This window comes from Cyprinodon tularosa, unplaced genomic scaffold (assembly GCF_016077235.1).
Source record: "Cyprinodon tularosa strain WSP-4 unplaced genomic scaffold, ASM1607723v1 ctg533, whole genome shotgun sequence".
Lineage (NCBI taxonomy): Eukaryota > Metazoa > Chordata > Actinopteri > Cyprinodontiformes > Cyprinodontidae > Cyprinodon > Cyprinodon tularosa.
In genome coordinates this window covers 61905-86985 of record NW_024039267.1, presented here as the reverse complement: position 1 = coordinate 86985, position 25081 = coordinate 61905, and the positions used below count along the sequence as shown (strand labels likewise).

The 25081-nt window shown below is 41.2% G+C and overlaps 2 protein-coding genes and 1 long non-coding RNA gene across 3 annotated transcripts; 2 read left to right on the top strand and 1 right to left on the bottom strand.

The window, feature by feature from the left end:
* The first annotated feature begins 431 nt into the window (after window positions 1-431).
* Window positions 432-3947, top strand: rpl22l1 (ribosomal protein L22-like 1). Its single transcript, XM_038304378.1, has 4 exons — window positions 432-535; window positions 3238-3351; window positions 3532-3653; window positions 3737-3947. The coding sequence occupies exons 1-4, from the start codon at window positions 527-529 to the stop codon at window positions 3879-3881; spliced, it is 390 nt and encodes a 129-aa protein (XP_038160306.1). The 5' UTR covers window positions 432-526; the 3' UTR covers window positions 3882-3947.
* An 11782-nt stretch (window positions 3948-15729) lies between these two features.
* LOC119796059 lies at window positions 15730-18706 on the bottom strand. The gene is made up of 2 exons (XR_005282414.1): window positions 18472-18706; window positions 15730-16024 (listed from the first exon to the last, which is right to left on the bottom strand). It is a non-coding gene; the product is annotated as an uncharacterized LOC119796059 (long non-coding RNA).
* A 316-nt stretch (window positions 18707-19022) lies between these two features.
* LOC119796049 (E3 SUMO-protein ligase ZBED1-like) lies at window positions 19023-21250 on the top strand. Its single transcript, XM_038304375.1, has 4 exons — window positions 19023-19494; window positions 19655-19864; window positions 19966-20299; window positions 21134-21250. Exons 1-4 carry the CDS (start codon window positions 19040-19042, stop codon window positions 21248-21250), a joined length of 1116 nt encoding a protein of 371 aa, XP_038160303.1. The 5' UTR covers window positions 19023-19039.
* The last annotated feature ends 3831 nt before the right edge of the window (window positions 21251-25081 follow it).

Below are 25081 nucleotides of genomic sequence, written 5' to 3'. Positions count from 1 at the left end.
ATTCTCCAGCTCTTCTCCCTCATAGTGAGGGTTTTGGTTTGGTGAGTCACCCAGAAGCCCTCTGGTTTTCCTCCATGTGTTCAGAGACACGGTGCAGCTGAATGAATGGAGCTGCAGCAGGCCCACAGAGGAGGAGGAGAGCGGGTGAATGATTGAACAGGATCAGCAGGTTTATTATCAGGGCGGTAGCTGACCTTTGGATCCACCTCATTCTACAGCTCAGCTTCTGCTCTGACACTTCAACCATGTGCTAATCTGTTTACAGGTAAAACTTGCCTCTGTCATGGGGAACATCGCTTTTAACTCGCGGTTTAACAGTTAAAACTTCAGGTTGAAAGTATTGGTGGGTTAATACAACACCTACAGCATGATCAGCATGGAAACTGTATTTATTTTGACATTTATTCATTTATTTTGGCTTTGATTTCTAGGAGAGGCGTTTCAAGCCGTGCGTGCCTCCTACGCCCCCCGCGTCATTTCCCCTTGCGTCACTTCCGCCTCCTCCTTTCTCCCCTTCGTTCTGGACATGGCACCGGTACGTCCGGCTTTCTCCTCATACATTAATCCATTTAAACTTGAATGTAATTCATTATTTAGCTCTCTGTCGAACACTGATGAGTCTTAGAAGTTATAGGCACAACTGAAGCGCTTTGAAAGTTGTTTGTTATTTAGGAAACAGTCTAGAAAAGGAGCAAAGTTAGCTTTAGCTTGTCCACGTGTTCCACTCATTGGTGTCCCCGTTGACCAAACTCCGTAGGAAAACAATGGATTTTTGACATATATGCTTGATTCTATTTATTAAGGTGACATTTACGGTTTTTAAATCAAGTGTTGAAGTAGACTGTTACCTTTAACTTTATTCGGCTTAACTTGTAATAGTTTAGCTAAACATGGAAATCTAGATATGTCAGAAATAGTCACTTTTTACATGATATTCTGTTAAATCGGATGAATATATTTTTAGAGTTTTAATTTGTAGAATAGGAGTTGGGCAAAACTGAATATAGTTGAATCTTAATGCAAACCTAAATAAGTTTCTGATGTTAAACATGACCTAATCTGATTATCATAAATGTGAAGCACACAAGCCTTCAGTGACAACAGTGGTGAAGTAGGAGTGAAACTATTGATTAATTAGATTATAGAGACTCTAAAAACATGCCTTTAGCTGACGGAGCAACCAACTGAGCAGAGTACTAGGGCTAGGCTAGAGATTTTTATTAATTTTTTAATTTGAGAATAAAGTCATAAAAATGAGACTAAAGTCATAAAATTATGTGAATAAAGTAACATTATGAGAATAAAGTCCTAATATTATGTGAATAAAGTAGTGACATTACCACAATAAAGTAATAAAATTATGAGAGGTTGTAACACAACGGGAATAAAATAACAACAATAATGTCGCAATATTACAAGAATAAAGTCGCAACATTAAGTGAATAAAATAAGAATATCACAAAATTACAAGAATAAAATACATGAATAATGTTGCATTAGTATGAGAATAAAGTCCTAATATTACCGGCATAAAGTTGTATTTTAAGTTAAAAAAAAACCCCACTGGACTGTTTCCCCCAGTTTGAAGACGTTTTGCTTCCTGGATGGGAAGCGAAACATCTTCAAAGTCCAGTGGTTTTTTGTTTTGTTTTTTGGGAATGACTATGACCTGGATGACTGAAAATCTTCAAAACAATGACTATACAAAGAAGCACTTTCTTCCCTAAAATGAGGAATGTTGAGCATGATATGAAATTATACTTTGGCATCGGTTTAACAAATAAGGAAATCTTTTGGGCAGTATGTCAAAGTTGCTGTTTGGTGGAGCTGGTCGGCCGTCATATGGTTGTCAGAGCTCAAAGCTTTCTTTGTGAAACAGTTTGTGGTATGAGGACTTCATTCTCGTATTTTTTCAACTTTATTCTCTTAATCCTATGACTTCATTCTCATAAATGTACTACTTTATTCTTGTCATGTTACAATTTTATTCTCATAATATTGCATCTTTATTTTCATGGTCTTATGACTTTATTCTAATTTTTTTTTTTTTATTATATCCTGGACGTAATACTTTGTCGTCCTCTTGTGTTATTACATTCAAGAAAAAAGGCCATCTAAAGGGGGAAAATAAATATAATGGAGAGACCTAGTTTTCACAGTGATAGCAAAAACTGATGCTATTCTAGACTGAAGAAAAGGTTTTGGGAGAAAATATTTTGTCATGGAGTAAATAAGATTGACATTTGGAAAATATATGACTGAGAATCTTCATCAGTGCATTTGGAAAATGCTTTCCAAGGGAAGGAAGCTCTAAATAATATATTTTACTTAGACTCAACTTTATGTATCCCTTGGGATTACTCCTTCAGGGAAATTCTGGCAAAATGCCATTAAACATAAGAATACAACAGACAATATAAAAAAATACTCTTATATATACATATATTTTTGCAATCGTAGTAGAAACATTTTCTTTCAAGAATAGATTTCCCTCTCAAAGTGTTTTTCTTCTGTCCTTAAATCTTTGTTTTTGATTGAGGAGTTTTCTCTCATGTGAAAAAGTCATGGGCGGGACTTTATTCTTATTGGTCAGTCTCAACAAAATTGTCAGCTGATGGAAACCAGTTTATTAAATTCAATTTAGTTTATTTATGTAGCGCCAATTCACAACGTTTCATCTCAACGCCCTGCCCTGCATGATGAATCCATCCACAGACACTGATCCCTATATTGTCCCTATATTGGTATTAGTCCTGATAGTGAAGGATGTTTTAGATAGATGAAAGATGTTTCAGGTATTGTTAAGAATGGCCCTGATTCATAGACAGACGGATCTATTAGTACATTTCCATAATAACTAACCTTTCAGTTGCATTTATATATATATATTTTTTTTTTTCAGAATGGAGTTCATCCTCTTAACGCATTTTACTGGTTTTCTGAGGATCTTTTTTTGAACGCCCATACATAGATATTTTAGCTGCTTGTAGACAGGAGTTTGACAGCCTCTGTAAACAGTATCAGAAAGTGTCAGGATTGGGTATTTAAATGGGATCAGAGGTGGGAAATGTGGAGCCGTACATCCCTGAAGTTCCACCAGATTAGTTTTTTTCCCCCCCAGAATGAGGAGACGTTTCAGAGAGCTGTGTGTATAATTTCAGGATGAGATGATTATATTTTAGATTCTGCTGAGTTGCTGGGATTCGGGTGATGTAACGCCACTGATTTGTGATGCAGGTGAAACAGAAGAGACCTGCAGCTGGTAAGAAGTCCAGAAAGGCCCCATCATGGAGGTTTACCTTGGACCTGACCCATCCTGTGGAGGACGGGATCCTGGATTCTGCTAACTTTGTAAGTCCCTCCTGTATCTCTAAACGTGTCCAAAACAGCATTCACAGTTCCCACGACATTACAAGGTGAATGCAGTGCTTTCAGGCAGCTAACGATGCATGCGGACTAGGGCTCCCTTCCCTAGCTCCGGGTCGACTAGGGTTCTCTTCCCTAGTGCATTATTGTGCTCTTGTCTGCTAGGAAACCTTCCTGAAGGAACGGATCAAGGTGAACGGAAAGACGGGGAACCTTGGGAACATCGTCCAGGTCGGCCGCATGAAGAACAAGATTAACGTGACGTCTGAGAAACAGTTCTCTAAGAGGTGAGGCGAGACCTGCCGCTTCTCCTCACAACGAGGTTCATACATAAAATCTGACCCCTGGCCTCCCTTTGACTCCATCCTAGGTATCTCAAGTACTTGACCAAGAAGTACCTGAAGAAGAACAACCTCAGGGACTGGCTGAGGGTGGTGGCATCTGACAAGGAGACGTACGAGCTGCGCTACTTCCAGATCAGCCAGGATGACGAAGAGTCTGAGGCAGACGAGTGAAGAGCTGCAGAAGATCTGTGCAGATTTTTGTTTGTCTGCAAGAGAATAAAAATGGCGATAAAAACACTTTGTTCAATGTAGTCTCTAAAGAAACACACTAGCTGCAGTCTTTCATCATCTGTGCCCAAATAAGTCTGTTTTTGTTCTAAAAGCGACTAAAAGATCACATCTAAAAGTGAAAGAAAATCTGAATCATTTCCTTTAAAAAAAAGTTTCTGCCAATTTTTTATTTAACCCAATGTTTCTGAATCCAAGTAAAGCTGATGGTTCTCAGAAAACAGAATGAGATTTATTAGTCTTCCTGCCAGCAGAGGGAGCAGTGCTGCTGCAGGACTGAACTGAAATGGGGAGCTCTGAAAGAAAGCATTTAGAAGGAGGAAAACCCCAAATCTACTGTGCATCTGAATCATGAACCATTTATATGGAAGAGGATTAGGGCAACTGAAAAAAAAAAAAGTTAACTGATTTTAAGATTAAATTTCAGTTTAAAATGGGGTCTTCGATCTAAGAATTCTAACTTTTCTCAGAATTCTGACTTTAATCACAGAATTTTGTATCTTAATGTAGACGGGCACCATGAAGGAAAGAGATGTTGAGCACTCTGCTTCACTGACAGATGTGAGATGTTTGGGAGCCAGTAGCACATTGGTGAAAAATGATGGAATTAGGCAACTTTTGACGTGCCTGAAGGGTCCCTGGTGATGCTGTTTTATTAATGGAAGAACAGAAGGTGATTAAAACAAGATAGCTAGTTTCTAAAACAAACATGGCTATGCCTTGATGCTAACATGTTTGTTAGCTGTCAGAATTCTGAGATTAAAATCACAATTCTGAGAAAAAAAGTCAGCTTAAATAATACTTAAAAATCAGTTAACTTTTTTTCAGTGGCCCTAATCCTCTTCTGTACATTTAAACCATTACTCTACAGCAAGGAGAAACTATGGATGGAAAAAAAAAAAACTAAAAGAGACCAGAGGCATTAAATGGAATTGATTGGAGAAATGGAGCCTTGGTGGAAGTTCAACTGAATAAACTGATTACTCGCCTTCATCCGCCTATGACAGTCAGCATTGCACCACACCTCCGCGAAAGCCAATCGGCATCCAAAGTTCATCTTAGAAGGCCTCCGATCCGCACCGTCTGCTCCTGTGTGCAGGTGGTGGATGCACTGTGACTTCATTCAGATGACACCGTTTCAACTCACCTCCAGCCCCTCCTCCACCTTTGTAGCAAAAACTTCATCAGAGTGTCATTCCCTCCAGACTCTTACTTCGTTCGTTGTCTCATCTTAACCGGTCAGGCAAAAGACCGGCATGTTGAGCCTGGTTCTGCCAGAGGTCTCTTCCCAATGGAGAGTTTTTCCTCTCCACTGTCGCTCCATGCTTGCTCATCATGGACAGGCTCTATCAACCTGTGTTTATCCAAGCTGGACTTCCGTCTTCCAGGTCCCTGAGTGAAGCCCTGGCATCAGCTCACGCAATCGCTGGATCTCCCCATAAAGCTCAGCAGACCGTCTCTCTAACCAGCAGTCTACAGACTGACCAACTTCATCTATCTCCACTCCACCACCAGTTTCAGGCCTGGGGGGGAAACAGCCCTATTCTTTGATCCTGTTCATGCATATCTATCAAAATTAAGCGCTATGTTTCCTGCTGAGGTCTGAGCGCCAAAGACAATCTAATTGTATCAATACATTTCTCCTAAATGTCTTTGCTCTTCGTGTTTTCAGATTGAAAAACATGCTGATACATGTAAGGCAACAGGCCTGAGAACGTTTTCCATCAAATCTGAATGATTATGGGTGCAGTAAACTAAGCAGGGAAAAAGATGTATCTAAAAGTAATGAACGTTTAATCAGGTTTAGCAGTTTTTTGTTTTAATAGATGTATTTCTTTCATTACAAAAAAGCGAAGTTTTATAAAAGCAGAGTGTTTTTAACTGGATAATATGCATTGAAAAGATGAACAGAGGTGTTGCAGTCAGGGGGATGTCTGTTTGAAGGTAGGAATAAAAAAACAACCAAGACTCAAAAAAATAAAATCTATCACAGTAAATGAAGTTAAATGTAGTTTGGCTGCAAACTATATTTAACCGATATGAGCCTCATGAACTAAGTCAATAAAGCCAAACAACGTAGATACAAATACCTTGGGTTAGGGCCAGAAGCTGGACTGAAGGGCTTTTAATTTCAATTCAATTCAGTTTATTTCTACAGCCCCAATTCACAACACAAGTCATCTCAAGGCACTTTACAGTTCACCAGATCATCCAGTCAAATTAATTCAACGTTTTCTATCTAAGGAAAACCAGTTGATTGCATTGACTCATTGACTCAAATGTAATCCCTCACACTAAGCATGCTTGTAGCGACAGTGGAGAGGAAAAACTCCCTTTTAACAGGAAGGAACCTCCAGCAGAACCAGGCTCAGTGTGAGCGGCCATCTGCTGAGGCCGACTGGGGTTCAAGGAGACAGAAGCAGAGATACAAAAAGCAGCTGTAAAAGGAAGCAGGAGTACACTGGAAAAACAGGCCAATCTCCAACATCTATAAACAAAGGTGTTGATGGCAGCAGCACAGCTGATATTTCTCTCCAGAATGGAGTCACAGCCAAACAGGAACAGACAAGGCAAAGCTATGTGAGAAAACGGAGAGGAGCCTGATAACATATTTTCATGCGTTTTGTTTTTAATTAATGGCTTCAGAAAGTCCACTGAACTAATGTGAAGAAGAGACGATTTTGTGTGTTTTCATAATTTCTAAATCTTTGACAAGGTGAGTTGAAGGAAAACCTTCCTCGCCCGATTGGTGCATGGAGTTAATCCGCCTCTATTGCTGCTTAAAAAAAAAAAACCCCTAAGGTTCTTGCTTACAACCATATGGTCATGAAAACGCCTGATCTTTTCTGAAAAGGGGAGTGGTGGCCCAGTGGTTAGGGCATAGAGTTTGGAATCCAGAGGTTCTGAGTTCAAACCCCAACCCCACAGCACCACACAATGGCAGCCCACTGCTCTCCAGGGGGATGGGTTAAATGCAGAGAGTTAATTTTGTTGCTCTGTACTTCTGACAGTGTGATGACAATAAAAAAACTGAAAAAGGTTCTAAGTCAAGTTCAGATCTCCTGGAAATCCAAAACTCCAAAATGGCCCTGAGTTATCAGAGACACTGCTTCAGGAAGACGCTGTGATCCCTACATAAACTATTGCATTACAGTTTTCATTTTTTCTCCAAACATTCAGAGACCTGAGTTATCAGAGAACTAACTGTCCACCAGACTTCTTCCTGTAGAATTTATTTCGGCTCCACCAAAGCCAACCTGCTGCAACAGGGATTTTCTCAGCAGACTATTCCAGATATGTGAGACTGCTTTGTTGTTGATGATGGTTTTGGCTGCAGCACATCCGTAGTCAATCTGCTGAGTGATTTCAGGTTGATGCTTTGAAGACTTCTGGGATCCGTTTAGGTCAGAGGTCTGACACTTTACAATCCAAAGACTGTTGCCTTCAGTCCAGCTAAATGAAAACGTTTTTGAGCGAGAACTGTTTAATAACTTTTTCAACGGTGAAAACTCATATCAATGATGAAAATAAACTATGGGAGTGTATTTTCATAATTTATAAATCAATGCTTTATTTCTATTTTAAGGTTTAAAAATGAAGAAAAAACGAACTACAGCCAAAAGGGTGACTGTATATTTTCTTCTAAAATATTATTATTAATATTATTTTGACAATTACATTGAAAAAAAGGTTTCTAACCTAATAATAAAAAGAATATACCTAGAAAATGATTACAGGTATGCTTGGTTACGTTTTTGGCTTTATTGCTGTTGACCTGAGTTTTAACCTGGGTTGCATCAGGAAGGACATCCGACGTAAACACTTTAGCAAGTCTCTAAGCACGCTGTAATGACTCGTGGCGAACCCTGAATGTGAGAGCAGCCGAAAGGACAAAGACAAGCAAACTTCTAATAATAATAATTCATTTTATTTCAGAGAGGATTTCAAGAAAGTCAAACGTCACCTTACAAAAGAGGAAACCAAATTCTCCTTGGGAATTTAAATATTCCCATATAAAAATTTAGAAACCTGCATTTATTTAATCTACTTTTGATTTAAGACAATTTCTTGTTTTTTTTTATAAACTTTCAGCCAAAGTTATCAAAAGCCTCTTTAAAGGTCTGAAGAGCCTCTATAGCAGCTGTGGAGCTCCAGGTGGGAGACCCCTGATCTAGGTGGCTTTCATCACCTACAGTTCTTTGTGTGTTTATGAAGTGCCTCAGGCTGCCTGCTCAGTATCCACGGCTTCCTTCAGTTTCTGCATCTTCTGCATGAACTGCGCCTCCGGAATACACACACCTTAAGCTGCTGCTGGAGTCTCACATCTTCACTGTGTCCGGACTATGAAGCTCTAAAAATAGTTTGCATCATTTAAAGTCATAGGGAAGTCATATTTAAATGTCAAATCATTCTGGCTTAAACAATTATATAAATGTACTCTTTATAAGACCATATTTTCCAAAAATTTAGAAAACTTACATTTTTTGAAAAATTGCTGTTTTAAAAACATTTTTTTTCTTGTTACTTTATGCAGGCCAGTTAGTTATATGTCGGCTTGTACACCTAAATTCAGCCAATCATATATCAATGATCATCTGTCAATAAAATGTTTTCGGTCATAGCATCTTGATTCATATGTCACAGGCAACAGCTGAAATAAGAAATCAGAATCCTTTCCTTTCCCATTGAGTTCCGTCCCAGTGTTCACGGGGATGGACGTCTGTGTCTTCGGCAGGCGTAGAGCTAACAGAACTGGCAGCGTTCCGAGGCAAGGGCTCAAACATGTACGGCTGGAAGCCTTCTACACCAAACCAAGCTTCTGCCGCCCTGGCGTCCTCTTCCACAACATCTTCATCCCCGCTTTCCTCATCTAAATAAAAAATGTATGACGGAGGAGACTCATCCACGACCTCCGACACTAAACTCTCCTCCTCTTGCATGTTTCCCCTGTCTATAGCGTTCCTTTACAGTGTCGTTGTCACTGTCACCACTTTAGTGCTACTTGGTCCCAATGGAATTTCCCATTGGGAACCTATAAGTACTAAGTTGCACGATGCAAGATGCTTCAGACAAACCGGCCACAATCAAACTTCTGCCACAACAACCCTGCCCCCTTGATAAACGACCAATCACATTCACTTTATTCATTCGTTTAAAAAGATCAGCCCTCTCCACTTAAAAAAAAGCACATGTACAACCCTGTACCCGCTCCAGAGAGGGAATTTCTATTAAACGCGTGTGAGAACATCCACAAGTCCATTTCTCCTTGTGCACACTCTGTTTAAAAGTTGCTGTTTGCATTGCTCATGCAAGCTTACTTCCCAAAAGAAGATGAGCAATTTTTCCACTATGTCAGACTCGCTGAAAATGGGGACAAGCCTGTAGGACAACCTTACGTAAATATATCACCAGAATGATTGACAATTAGGAGGACCACTTCTTTAGATCATCCACCCGGTAAAACATTTTCCAATATATCTTTAATTTACCACAGTCTACAGGTTAACAAACCTTGCTGTGACATTATTGTCTGAGCTCCACTCTACAAGGGCGCCTGAACAATTTATTTCTTCACTAAAAAACCAAAGATCAGAGGTGCAGTCTGTGCCTCCATATCAAGTTGACTCCATCCTGGAGAGAAATATCAGCCGTGCTGCTGCCATCAACACCTTTGTTTATAGATGTTGGAGATCAGCCTGTCGCTCACAATGAGTCTTGTTCTGCTGAAGGTTTCTTAGTGTTAAAAGGAAGTTTTTCCTCTCCACTATTGCTATATAAATAAACTGAATTGACCTACAAATGATCTTGACAGTATTTCCAAATTTTCCTAAATAAACGTCCAAAACTTAAAAGTTTTAAGATATATAAACTTAGATGGGGATGTCCTCCCAGACCTGGACTAAAGCATCCACCATCTCCAGGACAGCCTGTGGCACAACGTGGTGGATCGATTGAGATATTATTTCCCAATCGGAACCAAATCTTGGAACTGGCGGGCCCATCCATAGCTTTAAGCTTTAGAAATTGCTGACAGACTCTGGCCTTCTGATGTCTACTAATGGGCTACATTAGGAGGAACCCAGGTCCAACCTCACCAGTATGTGGTCTCACAAGGGGTCTGAGGATCTCATCTAGGCACCTAATGGCTGTCATGCTACCTCTGGCAAACACAAAGGCTTAATCACAGAACCCTTAACAATCAGTGTCACTTGCAACAAAGTAACACTCACAGCTCGACAAACGATATAGAAATAAGTACAAATTTCTTAATTTAAGTGTATTTACCCTTAATTTGTGTAGGTAAATGAGATTTGCCAATGGAATGAGTATTTTTACCCTTAAAATAAGATAATTAGATAAATAAGACAATGCAATTGCAATTGTCTTATTTTAAGTGTAAATTCTCTTGTTCCATTGGCAAAATGTCTCTTTTACTTCCTCAATCCAAGAACAAATGCACTTTTTTAAAGAAAAAATATAGATTTCGATTTTTTTCCAGTGATGGAAGTCACCTGCATTGTACGTAGGGGGTATAAACATGAATGGGACGACCTCTTCCCTCCAATGGAAATTGAAAGCAGTCGTTCCTATGGCAACACAGTGACGCTGCATGTGTGTGGTCCAGCCTAACATGATATCAAACATTTGCCATTTTCTTAAAAATAAATGTATCCAACCAACCAACCATTTCAAAGAGGACATTATATTTAGGGATTAATGGCGTCTTTTTTCTTTTTCCTAACTAGTGATTTTCTGTCAGTCTAATGAAGATGCAGCAAAGTAGCAGAACCTCCATTTGAATGCATGTGTTTTCTCTGCCACTTGTTCACTGTTACATCTGCTGCCAAATTCCAGCGAGCCTGCACTGATGCAGACTTGTTATTTAAGGTCTGTATGGTCCTCTCGCCTTACCCACTATGTGGTTTGGGATGGCCCTTAATGTCACACACCAACAGAGGGTTAGTGTTTATGGACTGAGAGGACTGTGTGCCCCTCCAAAGAAATTCCACCTCACACCATTACTGAGACTCTGCCAAACCGGTTATGCTGAAGGGTGTTGCAAGCAGCAGATCGCTCTCAATAATGCCTCCAGACTCCGTGTCACAACCAGTGTTCTTTCTGACACCCATATTAGATTTAGTCTTAGTCTTCCAGACGAAAACTATTATTATTCTTAGTCGCATTTTCGTCATTATGATATCTGATAGTTTTAACTGGTTTTAGTCTAGTTTTAGTCAGTTTTATGTTGCAAAAATAAAGTTAACCTTTACAAATTGGAATAACAACCAGATTCTTTACTAGACTGACAGCTCTAGCCTAAATACTACAATAGCTGGGTATAGAATGCTGCTGTGCAGTTCATCATTGCTGTTGGACAGAAAATTTTATTTGTAGAATTCAAATAAACTTTGTTATGAATTAATGCCCTACTTTATAAAAAAGTGTCTACCAAAAGCTGGGAAAATAGCAGATCTAGTTCAACACATCATATTGATTAATATAGCAGACAGAAAAGCTAACAAAATGTACAATAAAGGAATAGTTTTAGACTTACAAGGTTTCATCCCATAGTAAAACACTTCCTGATCTACTATGAATTATGCATTACACACAGATCAATAAAAACTACACTACTCAAAAAAAGCAGAGAGAAAAAACATTCTTTTTTCTACTTATATATTTCAATTTGCCCCTTGGTTACTGCTGTTCTGGGGTCAAAGTATACAGGTGCTGGTCATAAAATTAGAATATCATGAAAAAGTAGATTGATTTCAGTAATTCCATTTAAAAAGTGAAACTTGTATATTATATTCATACATTACATACAAACTCATATATTTCAGATGTTTATTTTGTTTAATTTTGATGATTACAAATGACAACAAATGAAAATCTCAAATTCATCATATCAGAAAATTAGAATATTGTGAAAAGGTTCAAAATTGATGGCCCCTGGTGCCACACTCTAATCAGCTAATTAACTCAAACCACCTGCAAAAGCCTTTAAATGGTCTTTCAGTCTAGTTCTATAGGCTACACAATCATGGGGAAGACTGCTGACTTGACAGTTGTCCAAAAGACGACCATCGACACCTTGCACAAGGAGGGCAAGACACAAAAGGTCATCGCTAAAGAGGCTGGCTGTTCACAGAGCTCAGTGTCCAAGCACATTAATAGAGAGGCGAAGGGAAGGAAAAGATGTGGTCGAAAAAAGTGTACAAGCAAGAGAGATAACCGCACCCTGGAGAGGATTGTGAAACAAAACCCCTTCAAAAATGTGGGGGAGATTCACAAAGAGTGGACTGCAGCTGGAGTGAGTGCTTCAAGAACCACCACACACAGACGTATGAAAGACATGGGTTTCTGCTGTCGCATTCCTTGTGTCAAGCCACTCTTGAACCACAGACAGCGTCAGAAGCGTCTTGCCTGGGCTAAAGAGAAACAGGACTGGACTGCTGGTGAGTGGTCCAAAGTCATGTTCTCTGATGAAAGTAAATTTTGCATTTCCTTTGGAAATCAAGGTCCCAGAGTCTGGAGGAAAAGAAGAGAGGCACTTCATCCACGTTGCTTGAAGTCCAGTGTAAAGTTTCCACAGTCAGTGATGGTTTGGGGTGCCATGTCATCTGCTGGTGTTGGTCCATTGTGTTTTCTGAGGTCCAGGGTCAACGCAGCCACATACCAGGAAGTTTTAGAGCACTTCATGCTTCCTGCAGCTGACCAACTTTTTGGAGATGCAGATTTCATTTTCCAACAGGACTTGGCACCTGCACACAGTGCCAAAGCTACCAGTACCTGGTTGAAGGACCATGGTATCCCTGTTCTTAATTGGCCAGCAAACTCTCCTGACCTTAACCCCATAGAAAATCTATGGGGTATTGTGAAGAAGAAGATGCAATACACCAGACCCAATAATTCAGAAGAGCTAAAAGCCACTATTAGAGCAACCTGGGCTATCATAACACCTGAGCAGTGCCACAGACTGATCGACTCCATGCCACGCCGCATTGCTGCAGTAATACAGGCCAAAGGAGGCCCAACTAAATACTGAGTGCTGTACATGCTCATACTTTTCATGTTCATACTTTTCAGTTGGCCAACATTTCTATAAATCCTTTGTTTTTATTGGTCTTCAGTAATATTCTAATTTTCTGATATGATGAATTTGAGATTTTCATTTGTTGTCATTTGTAATCATCAAAATTAAACAAAATAAACATCTGAAATATATGAGTTTGTATGTAATGTATGAATATAATATACAAGTTTCACTTTTTAAATGGAATTACTGAAATCAATCTACTTTTTCATGATATTCTAATTTTATGACCAGCACCTGTATACAAATTCAAAGGGTTTTGATATAGAAATAACACAGAGAGAACCTACATAATTGCCTTGTAATGCCTCTGGACAATAAGCAGACAGACACAGCAAACCTTCTTGTCACAGGTAACATTGATGTGCCATTCTGGATGAGCTGCACTACTTAAGCCACTTCTGTGGGTTGTAGAGTCCGTTTTAATGTGTAAAAGGACCACCAACATTCAAAAGTGACACAAAACATCAGCCAGGACGCATAGGTACTTATATACACCCCCCTCCCCCGAATAAAACACAACTGTACCTTCACTAATCATGGTGTCTAATCAGCATCTTGAAGTGGAACACCTGTGAGATGAGATTGAGAAGTGCAAAGGAGAAGTGTATGAAGGTTATTTTGTTTCAAAGCTATTTGTACATTATAAGTGTGAATTTGAAGTTGTAAAGAGTTACATCCTAAGTTTTGTATGTATAGAATTTACATCTGTTCAAAATTTTAAGTACAAGTACACAAATTCTGTTCTACAAGTTGCACATCAAAAACCTCTTACATTCTCAGTTTTGCTTGTTGCAAAACTATTTGTTTAGATTTTTTTAATCTGTCACAATTACAAAATAAGTTACACCTCTTCAGATTCTTGAGTACATGTACACAAATTGTGTTCTGTGAGTTGCACATCAAAAATGTCTTCCATTCAGTTTTGCTACAGTTGATCTAAAACAAATGGTGCAAAACAAATTCAAACACCTGTATTAAAATCTAAAAAAAAAAAAAAAAAAAAAAAAAAATTATATATATATATATATATATATATATATATATATATATATATATATATATATATATATATATATATATATATATATATATATATATATATATATATTAGTGCTGTCAAAATTATCGCGTTATTATCGCGTTAACACAAGGCCGTTTTAATGGCGATAATTTTTTTAACGTGAGATTAACGCTATGTGGTTTTATTGTACAATTTTCCTCCAGTCTATGCATTTTCCATAGGCTTCGAGAGCGGAGCTCCTCAAGGGAAAAAGTCGCCCATACACTGGGTGGCGCTAGTGCCTTTTATTTAAGCCCCACCACCAACAAACAAGTTCAGTGTCTGGTGCCTAGTAGCAACCTGAAATACGCTGAGAAAACAGATTACTGAGGTGAAATGGAATCTGCTACGGCACTCTTGAATGGTAAATTTAATTTTAAAGTTTCAAATAATGGATCTGTTGATAAGACAAAAGTCATCTGTAGCTATTGCCAGTGTGAATTAAGTTATCATCGTAGCACCTCAAGTTTTACGTATCACCTAATGGCTAAAAATCCAGCGGGAGATTCACTCCAGCCTCCTCAACAACAACGAACACTGGATGCATTTAGATCCAGGCAAATGGACGACGCCACAAAAAAAAACAACTGACTGCAGCTATTGCTAAGTGGGTGGCAACTTCGTGTAGGCCAATTAGTATCGTTGAGGACGAGGGACTAACAGAGATTATTCGTATCGCCTCCAAAGACAACACCTACGAAGCTCCTTCCCGAGCAACCGTAACGGCCTGTATTGTTAAGTTATACGAAGCTGAAAGGGCAGAGGTAAAGGATGCACTAGACGAAACGGAAACAGTCTCGCTGACAGGGGACTACTGGACATCTATCAGTAATGACAATTACCTGGGTGTCACCGCCCATTACTTCACCCCTCAGTGGGAGCTTCGGTCCCACGCTCTGACTGTGATGAAGACCGATGAGAGGCATGTTGGGTTTTAATCCAGAGAAATGTGAGTTTAAAAGATTAAAAGGAAAATGATCAACACAGAGACAGGGTTTTGTGACGTCAGCATGTGCCGGGTGGAGAGAAGAGGCTGGCTTGGAAAGCCATCACCTTCTCACACAGATCCCTTCATGGCAAAGCCTTTTATTAACAGTTTACAACATCAAACAGGCGGGCCTAAAACAGAAGAGCCAGTAATCATTGTCTGGGAGGATGCAGGTAACAAGATAGTGTGAATTGACCAACTGGCTGGATGGAAGTCACACAGCCGTGTGATTCTGACTGGAGGTCATAAAAGTTTATGACCCTTCTGGTTGAAACACAGGATAGTTATCACTCTAACATTTCCCTCCTCTTATACATAAAAACATCAGCATCTTTCAATTCATATTGTATTCATAGAAGTAGGAATATGAGTATAAACATAACAGTCTGTTTTGTTCAAATCTTCAGCAACATGTTTTGCATGTTGCCACCACATATTGGCACCGTATGGATGATTTTCTGTGGATCCATCAAAAATCATCCTGCTCTTCCTTTGTTTCAGACAGTCAGTTTGAGTTCCTAGGAACACCGGTCCAACAGTCATCACCGGGCAGCATAACCACTTTGGTTTTTCAGATCTTTGCCAGTCCGTCCAAGGAAACACCCACTAACCGGACTCTAAAAGACTGGGTTAGGTTGGTAACTTCACCAGCGTTGAGACGATTGGTCCTAAAAAAACCAAACCCCTTTGAAGCTGGACTTCACCACAGATCTATACCTTAGTCGTGGGGTCCCTGTGAAAGTAACTGGGCTTTTTTGCTGAGGAAATTTTTTAATCAGTTTACAATGACTCTGGTGGATCCAAGTGTTTCTCTCCTGGATCTTCACAGTGGTGGGGGTTGTTAGTTGCTCTATGTAGGGTCCTTCCCACCTCGGAGCTTTCCAAGTTTTCCTTTTGATGATTTTAATCAGCACTCGGTCTCCAGGCTTCAGGCCTTCCTGTGGGGAAACAAAAGGAGCACTAGGCAGATTACATGTTTTCCGAACAGTTTTGTCGCTGAAAAGCTTCAGCATCCACTTAGTTAGCGGGTCAATGTCATCTTGTTCTTTTTCTGCCCATGGCTTTCCTGTTTCTGCCATGAATTTTCTCAATCTATTTTTAACATCCTCGGACCATTTACCGGGTTCTGTCTGGCTGAAGGTAAACCTCGACAGGAAGTCCGCATCTCTGCATCTGTCCATGGCCCACACACAAGAATAGTGGGTCCACAATCCAGTGGGTCACCATCTTGGGGTCCCGTGCGTTGACCACAATGAGGGTTGGCCACCTCCAACACCGGAAAAGCACATGCCCCCCCCCCCCCCCCCCCCCCCCCCCCCCCCCCCCCCCCCCCCCCCCACCCCAGGATCTTGGTCCTGTTCTTGTTTTTGTTCAGCCAATCTTGGATAAATAGGGGCAGATGGGCCCCTTCCACAAGCCTCCACTTGATAATCATCCCTGTAACACTTCGAATCAAGCTTCACATCCCCCCCTGATTTTCTTAATTCATGCTCACAAGGGTCAGCGGCACTGAGTTCCATACCATCAACAGAGGACGACACGGACAGGGGGCCTGCTCCTGCTCCTCCAATATCACCACACGATGGTGGGGCTACTGGAGGAGGAACAGTGGCATGGCTGTGTTCATATTCACCATGATGGGGTTTATCTCCACCTTCCTGCGCAGCTGATGCCACTGCTTGAACCCCATCACCCCCTTGAATTTGATTAGGGTCAGGATATTGAGGAAGCATACGGGATACAACAGTTTCTTCATCAGCTATAACTTTTACAGCAGCAATTGTAGCTGTCTTTCTATCCTTCTTCTGTTGTATTTGGCTTTCCCTATTTTTTGCTTGCATAATCCACTTATTTAACTCTTCTAATTCTTTTCTGTATTTAGCTTGTTTTCTTTTTGATTTATACACCAACTTCATCTCCACCTTCTGCTGAATCTTTGTCAGCGGCTCAACTCTCAACTTTCCATCCCAGTCCTCCTTCTCAATCCACTTTCTGGCAAACTCTGGGTCACCACCACAACACGCCACCATCCATCTAACATCACCTGGCATTTCCTTCTTACTACTACCTTGTCCCATTTTTAAAAAATTTAGTCCAGTACAAACACCTAGGGTATTCTACGCACTGGATGTTTATTTCAGCAGGACAGCACCCAAACACTGTTGTGGTAATTTCTGCTTCTACCTTTTCAGGTGAGAAATTCTTGCCTCTGCATCCACAAGAGTTATACTGTATTAATTCCTGCTGTTTTAGTATGAAACAACAGAACACAGCGGTTTGATTGTTTCCTCACACACTTTCACACAGTCACACACACCTATTCTAAGTCCTAATATTTTTTATTTTTTAACCAACATAGACAAAAAAACAAACAAAAAAAAAAAAACTTTTATCGTGTACACTTTGGAGTGTCCAACTCCAGGCCCTCGCACGCACCGGATACCCAGATGCCGTATCTGCTATCCCTGCTGCGGCAGCTGGAAACCTTACTTAGCTGTGTTCTTATCTTAAAAGAACACAGAGGGTCCCAGACCCATACGCACAGAATACCGATCCCAGATCTATCACAACAAAACCCTGTTTGTCAAATATTCTTGCGACTACAACCAGTTATAGCTTGAACACGTGTACACTTTGGAGTCTCCAACTCCAGGCCTTCGCACTGCTGCGACAGCTGCAAACCTTACTTAGCTGTGTTCTTATCTTAAAGGAACACAGAGGGTCCCAGACCCAAACGCACAGAATACCGATCCCAGATCTATCACAACAAACCCTGTTTGTCAAATATTCTAGCGACTACAACTAGTTATAGCTTTCACACAGTGGGTCCCAGACCCAAACGCACAGAATACCGATCCCAGATCTATCACAACAAACCCTGTTTGTCAAATATTCTAGCGACTACAACTAGTTATAGCTTTCACACAGAGGGTCCCAGACCCAAACGCACAGAATACCGATCCCAGATCTATCACAACAAACCCTGTTTGTCAAATATTCTAGCGACTACAACTAGTTATAGCTTTCACACAGAGGGTCCCAGACCCAAACGCACAGAATACCGATCCCAGATCTATCACAACAAACCCTGTTTGTCAAATATTCTAGCGACTACAACTAGTTATAGCTTTCACACAGAGGATCCCAGACCCAAACGCACAGAATACCGATCCCAGATCTATCACAACAAACCCTGTTTGTCAAATATTCTAGCGACTACAACTAGTTATAGCTTTCACACAGAGGGTCCCAGACCCAAACGCACAGAATACCGATCCCAGATCTATCACAACAAACCCTGTTTGTCAAATATTCTAGCGACTACAACTAGTTATAGCTTTCATGTGGTCCCAGACCAACTGTTGATAAAAAACTTTAGGCGTACCGTTTCTGTGCAGATCAGTCCTCAGCTTGAGTCGTCACCAGGATGTCCAGGGCAGGGCTGGACCAACCTATTGGCTCTGTCCGGCAAAGGGTGGACGGCTGTCGTCAGTTTCTTGGCCTTGGTCCCGCACGGTCCTGGACAATTGGATCTTGACTCCCGGAGTTTCAGCACCAAAAATGTTGGGTTTTAATCCAGAGAAATGTGAGTTTAAAAGATTAAAAGGAAAATGATCAACACAGAGACAGGGTTTTGTGACGTCAGCGTGTGCCGGGTGGAGAGAAGAGGCTGGCTTGGAAAGCCATCACCTTCTCACACAGATCCCTTCATGGCAAAGCCTTTTATTAACAGTTTACAACATCAAACAGGCGGGCCTAAAACAGAAGAGCCAGTAATCATTGTCTGGGAGGATGCAGGTAACAAGATAGTGTGAATTGACCAACTGGCTGGATGGAAGTCACACAGCCGTGTGATTCTGACTGGAGGTCATAAAAGTTTATGACCCTTCTGGTTGAAACACAGGATAGTTATCACTCTAACAAGGTACTTCGCGGATGTTGTGGAACACCTTATGGCAGTAGCCAGAGAGTGGGGAATCGAAGAAAAAGTTGCGTCCCTGACTACGGATAGTGCGCGTAATATGGTAGCGGCTGCCAGACTACTGCCTTTTGAACACATACCCTGCATGGCACATAGCGTGCACCGGGCTGTCACCGTGTCACTTCAAAACAGCCCTTTTGACTTGGCACTGGCGAAATGCCGAAAATTTGTCGGCCACTTCAAACATAGCCCGGCAAATGCCTCCGAGCTTCAACAGCAACAGGCTGCTCACAATCAAAAACAAGAAGCCCTAACGCAGGAAGTGCTAACCCGGTGGAACAGCACTCTGGAGATGGTAAAGAGAGTCAACCGGAATGTCGAACCACTGCGGGATGCACTGGCACTACACCCCACGAAAATAGCCATGCCAACTGCTGCTGAACTGGAAAAAACAAAGAAACTGGAAACTGCGTTGGAGCATTGCAGGTAAGCAAGCTACTTGCTCCCCCTCCCTGTATGTCGTGTGTAACTTATCTTACTCTCTCAAATCTGTGTGTGGGTGTGTGTGTGTGTTTGTGTGTGTGTGTGAGAGTGAGAGAGTCAGGTGTAAATCACAACATTAAATAGCTTTTGTATGTTGATGCAGGTATGTTTCTGATCTTCTGGGAGGAGAGATGTATACGTCTTGCTCTGTGGTCCTGCCAGCATTATGTCACCTCTCCAGAGTGATGGACGCCACCGAAGATGACCCAGTATATATGTTCAAGTTCAAGGCAACCTTCAAAGCTGACATGGATGACCGCAAGGACAAGTTCAACACCACATGGCTGCGCATAGCAACAGCACTTGATCCGAGGTTAGATTGCCATGTTCCAACTCTCAGTATTTTGTTCCCTTTTGTTTTGTGAGGTTATTTGTATTGCATTGAAGTTCACGTTTTACATCAATTCATTCAAGGTTTAAAGACCTAAAGTGTCTCAGCAAACCTGACCGGGTTCACGTGTGGGATTCCATCTGCACCTTGCTCAGGGAGATGGAGAGCAGGACGCATGCAGAGCTGGATGACCATAGTACACCCGAGCCAGCAAAGAAGAAACCAGCTCTCATGCTGGCAGAGGAGTCTTCATCGGATGAAGAGGAAGACAATGTGGAGCGGTGCATTGATCGCTACAAGGCAGAGCCCATGATAAGCATAGATGATTGTCCACAAGAGTGGTGGTCCACACATGCAGCATCCCACAGTGAGTTGGCCTCTCTTGCACAGAGGTACTTGGCAACGCCTGCAACATCAGTACCATCAGAAAGATTGTTTTCCCTTTCTGGCTGTTGGGATCTGGAGAAGTACCACCTTTCTCCAGCAGAGTGCGCTGTGGGTCTCCTGGGCTGGAGTCCTCCTGCACACCTGGATCTCGTCAGCCCATCAGGAGACCTGCTCTACTTAAGCAGCTGCCAGACCTTCTTTCAACGCCGCAGTGTTGACCAAGTTTGGTTAGCAAATCTGAGCCTCTGTGATTACTAGAATCTTTGTCTCCTAAGAGAAACCCAATTCTAACCTGCCTCTGTCTTCTCACTCACAGGAAACCTGTCTCTTGTCTGAAGCTCTGGATGAGCTTAGCCTGTTACCTGCCTGCCTGCCCTAGACAGCCAAACCTGAAGATCTCACTCTGGAATCCACCCGCTGCTCTCAGGGAAAGAGCTGATCAGTCAAACCAAGGTCTGTCACTGGAAAGTCAGAAGCTAGACGCTGCTGCTGCTGAGCACTCTGCTGAACCAACTGTCTCTGGACCCAACCGGTTCCCTCTTTCAAAGGAGATAGCCTGAACCTCTTCAAGGTATTTCCAGAAACATCTGAAACTCAACAACTCACCTGTTTAACTGGCTAATCAAACTATCCGTCTCTGCAGACGCCAGAGAATCATGCCCGGACCAGTTTCCTGAATCCAGTCCATGTTATTATTGTGAAAACTTTCAATAAACTCTGTTGAACTTTTTATCAGTCTCCAGTGGTGTTCTGGATGTGGGTTTAATCCCTAAACCAACCATGACACAAACAGGCAATTTTGTGGCATTGAAGAAGACGTGGCCTTTGAAGACGATTTTTGTTTCTGAAGCCCTTCTCTCGCAGATGCCGTCTGATGGTTATTGGGCTGCAGTCAGCACCAGTAATGGCCTTAATTTGGGTAGAGGATCGTCCTGTGTCTTGACGTTCAGCCAATCGGATCCTGCGGCTCACAGCTGGTGACATTTTTTTGGGTATACCACTTGACTTTTGTTCCATAACCCTCCGGATCATTTAAAAAATCCAAAATGACTGTCTTACTGCGTCCAACCTCAGCAGCGATCGCACGTTGTGAGAGGCCTTGCTTATGCAGCTCAACAATCCTACCATTTTCAAAGTCAGTGAGCTTTTTTGCTTTTGCCATCAGGAGGTCTTGACAGATTTGACAAAAAAATTACATGGAATCCAGATTTGTGCACAGCTTTTGGCTTTTAAAGACTGGTCTTAAACAGCTGAAAAAATAATGTTTGAGTGTAAATGCAGTTTTTTAGAAATTTCCGTGTTGGGATCTGGAGGTCTGTCCACCTTTCTCCAGCAGAGGGCTCCCTAGGTCTCCTGGAGCTGAATACCACACCTGCAGCTCGTTTGCTCATCAAGAGACCAGTATTTAAGCAGCGGCAGAGCAACACTCCAGTGCCAGAGTGTTAAGGCAGTTACGGTTAGCAAGCCTTAGCCAACCAACCTGTCCGATTCTCTGACTCCCCTGAAAACCTGAACCTAACCAGTTTTTGTCCTCTCTGCTTCCTAGGAAGAACCTGACTGAACCCTGGAACTCTGGAAGAGTATCTCAGCTGAAACCAGCCTGTCTGACCTCAAGAGCTCACTGGAAGATCAAACTGTCAGAACCTGCCTGCCCGCTCTCAAGAAGAGAAATGGAAGAAACTCAAACCTGAACACTGTCAAGTCTGAAGTCAAGCCCTGCCGCTGCCTAGCCCTCTGCCGACCACCAGCATCAACTTTATTAACTCTGTGTTTTTTCAATAAACAGTTGAACTTTTCTTCTGAGTCCGTGTGTGTTCTGCATGTGGGTTAGAAACCTAAATCCCATCATGACACCCTGCTCAAAAGTTCTTGTCTCTTGACACTGAGTTTTATATATATATATATATATATATACAGGTGCTGGTCATAAAATTAGAATATCATGAAAAAGTAGATTGATTTCAGTAATTCCATTTAAAAAGTGAAACTTGTATATTATATTCATACATTACATACAAACTCATATATTTCAGATGTTTATTTTGTTTAATTTTGATGATTACAAATGACAACAAATGAAAATCTCAAATTCATCATATCAGAAAATTAGAATATTACTGAAGACCAATAAAAACAAAGGATTTATAGAAATGTTGGCCAACTGAAAAGTATGAACATGAAAAGTATGAGCATGTACAGCACTCAGTATTTAGTTGGGCCTCCTTTGGCCTGTATTACTGCAGCAATGCGGCGTGGCATGGAGTCGATCAGTCTGTGGCACTGCTCAGGTGTTATGATAGCCCAGGTTGCTCTAATAGTGGCTTTTAGCTCTTCTGAATTGTTGGGTCTGGTGTATTGCATCTTCTTCTTCACAATACCCCATAGATTTTCTATGGGGTTAAGGTCAGGAGAGTTTGCTGGCCAATTAAGAACAGGGATACCATGGTCCTTCAACCAGGTACTGGTAGCTTTGGCACTGTGTGCAGGTGCCAAGTCCTGTTGGAAAATGAAATCTGCATCTCCAAAAAGTTGGTCAGCTGCAGGAAGCATGAAGTGCTCTAAAACTTCCTGGTATGTGGCTGCGTTGACCCTGGACCTCAGAAAACACAATGGACCAACACCAGCAGATGACATGGCACCCCAAACCATCACTGACTGTGGAAACTTTACACTGGACTTCAAGCAACGTGGATGAAGTGCCTCTCTTCTTTTCCTCCAGACTCTGGGACCTTGATTTCCAAAGGAAATGCAAAATTTACTTTCATCAGAGAACATGACTTTGGACCACTCACCAGCAGTCCAGTCCTGTTTCTCTTTAGACGCTTCTGACGCTGTCTGTGGTTCAAGAGTGGCTTGACACAAGGAATGCGACAGCAGAAACCCATGTCTTTCATACGTCTGTGTGTGGTGGTTCTTGAAGCACTCACTCCAGCTGCAGTCCACTCTTTGTGAATCTCCCCCACATTTTTGAATGGGTTTTGTTTCACAATCCTCTCCAGGGTGCGGTTATCTCTCTTGCTTGTACACTTTTTTCGACCACATCTTTTCCTTCCCTTCGCCTCTCTATTAATGTGCTTGGACACTGAGCTCTGTGAACAGCCAGCCTCTTTAGCGATGACCTTTTGTGTCTTGCCCTCCTTGTGCAAGGTGTCGATGGTCGTCTTTTGGACAACTGTCAAGTCAGCAGTCTTCCCCATGATTGTGTAGCCTATAGAACTAGACTGAAAGACCATTTAAAGGCTTTTGCAGGTGGTTTGAGTTAATTAGCTGATTAGAGTGTGGCACCAGGGGCCATCAATTTTGAACCTTTTCACAATATTCTAATTTTCTGATATGATGAATTTGAGATTTTCATTTGTTGTCATTTGTAATCATCAAAATTAAACAAAATAAACATCTGAAATATATGAGTTTGTATGTAATGTATGAATATAATATACAAGTTTCACTTTTTAAATGGAATTACTGAAATCAATCTACTTTTTCATGATATTCTAATTTTATGACCAGCACCTGTATATATATATATATATATATATATATATATATATATATATATATATATATATATATATATATATATATATATATATATATATATATATATATATCCTTAAACACCAAGTCAAACTCCTTGTAAGTGCAAACCTACTTGGCAATAATTCTGATTGTGATTCTAATTTCCAAATATTTTGTTCTACATATAATCAGGATATTGTTGTAAAGCATTGTAAAAAAGCAAGGCAAGTTTATTTGTATGAAACATTTCAGTAACAAGACAATTCAAAGTGCTCTACATAGACAGAACATAACAGGAAAACACGGGGAAAAATACATTGCAGTGGTATAGTAGGAGCAAAAAGAAAACACTAAACATTAAATCATGTATTCTGGAGCTCAGCCATTTCAGTGATCTACTTCATAATGTAATAATGACAATATGCTGTTGTTTTAGGAACTTATAGTAACATTGTTAAAGTAAACACAACAACAAGACTTAGTGGTATGACTTTACTGTTTCTTTAACCACATAGGCACATTTACAGCAACATACATAAACATTACGTTTTCATGACTGCAACAATATATATGTGTCATTCTTAGGTTGACAGACTCTGCATGAGAGCAATCACAGAGGCAAAGATCAGTTTAAGGGTTTTTATTGAAGGTAGAGGTCTGTACAGAGAGGAGTCCGGCTGGCAGGGTTTTCTGGGTTATGCTGGAAGAGGTTAGGTGACAGGTGAGCAACTGGTTGGTGCTGGTTTGAAAGATGAGGGGCGTTTGTAACTCACAGACAGGGAGGCTTGGCATCACTTTGGGGGGGATGGTGACCAGTGATCCGGGCTGATGGTGCAGGTCCGGTTGGTGAGATCCGGTGGTGGTGTCAGAGGGTGGACAGGCAGGTGAGCTCAGGCAGGAGGGCTTTAAGCAGTTTAGAGTCTCGTTGCCTCATGGGTTCCTGGAGGCTGACTGGAGATGTCTCTGGCAGGAGTCCAGAATGAAGAAGTTTCAGTGGAGTGGTTTCAGGCTTGGGATCCTGGGTTCTGAGAAGGAGCATACAAATGTTCACTGAACATCCATCTCTGCAATAAAGCAGCAGACCTTCTCCAGCTGCTGTAAACCATCAAATTTGATCTATAACACAAGCAAACAACCACAGAAAAACAAACAACAGGAGAAGGAGAGGAGGAGATGAAATGCTGGAAACAGAAACAAAACTGCCATGGTGTCAGAATCCGAGGTCAGTCAAAGTGACTGAAGCTACTTCCTCTGACTGGCTGATGCATCTTTTCCAGGTTTACGTAAAATAGT

Excerpts from the sequence above, each read along its gene's own strand:
- LOC119796049 (XM_038304375.1), top strand. The coding sequence starts at position 19,040 with ATGGCAGTAGCCAGAGAGTGGGGAATCGAAGAAAAAGTTGCGTCCCTG. Across the intron at positions 19,495-19,654 it reads ACTGCGTTGGAGCATTGCAG|GTATGTTTCTGATCTTCTGG; the intron begins GTAAGCAAGCTA and ends ATGTTGATGCAG. Across the intron at positions 19,865-19,965 it reads GCAACAGCACTTGATCCGAG|GTTTAAAGACCTAAAGTGTC; the intron begins GTTAGATTGCCA and ends AATTCATTCAAG.
- rpl22l1 (XM_038304378.1), top strand. Across the intron at positions 3,352-3,531 it reads TCCTGGATTCTGCTAACTTT|GAAACCTTCCTGAAGGAACG; the intron begins GTAAGTCCCTCC and ends CTTGTCTGCTAG. Across the intron at positions 3,654-3,736 it reads GAGAAACAGTTCTCTAAGAG|GTATCTCAAGTACTTGACCA; the intron begins GTGAGGCGAGAC and ends ACTCCATCCTAG.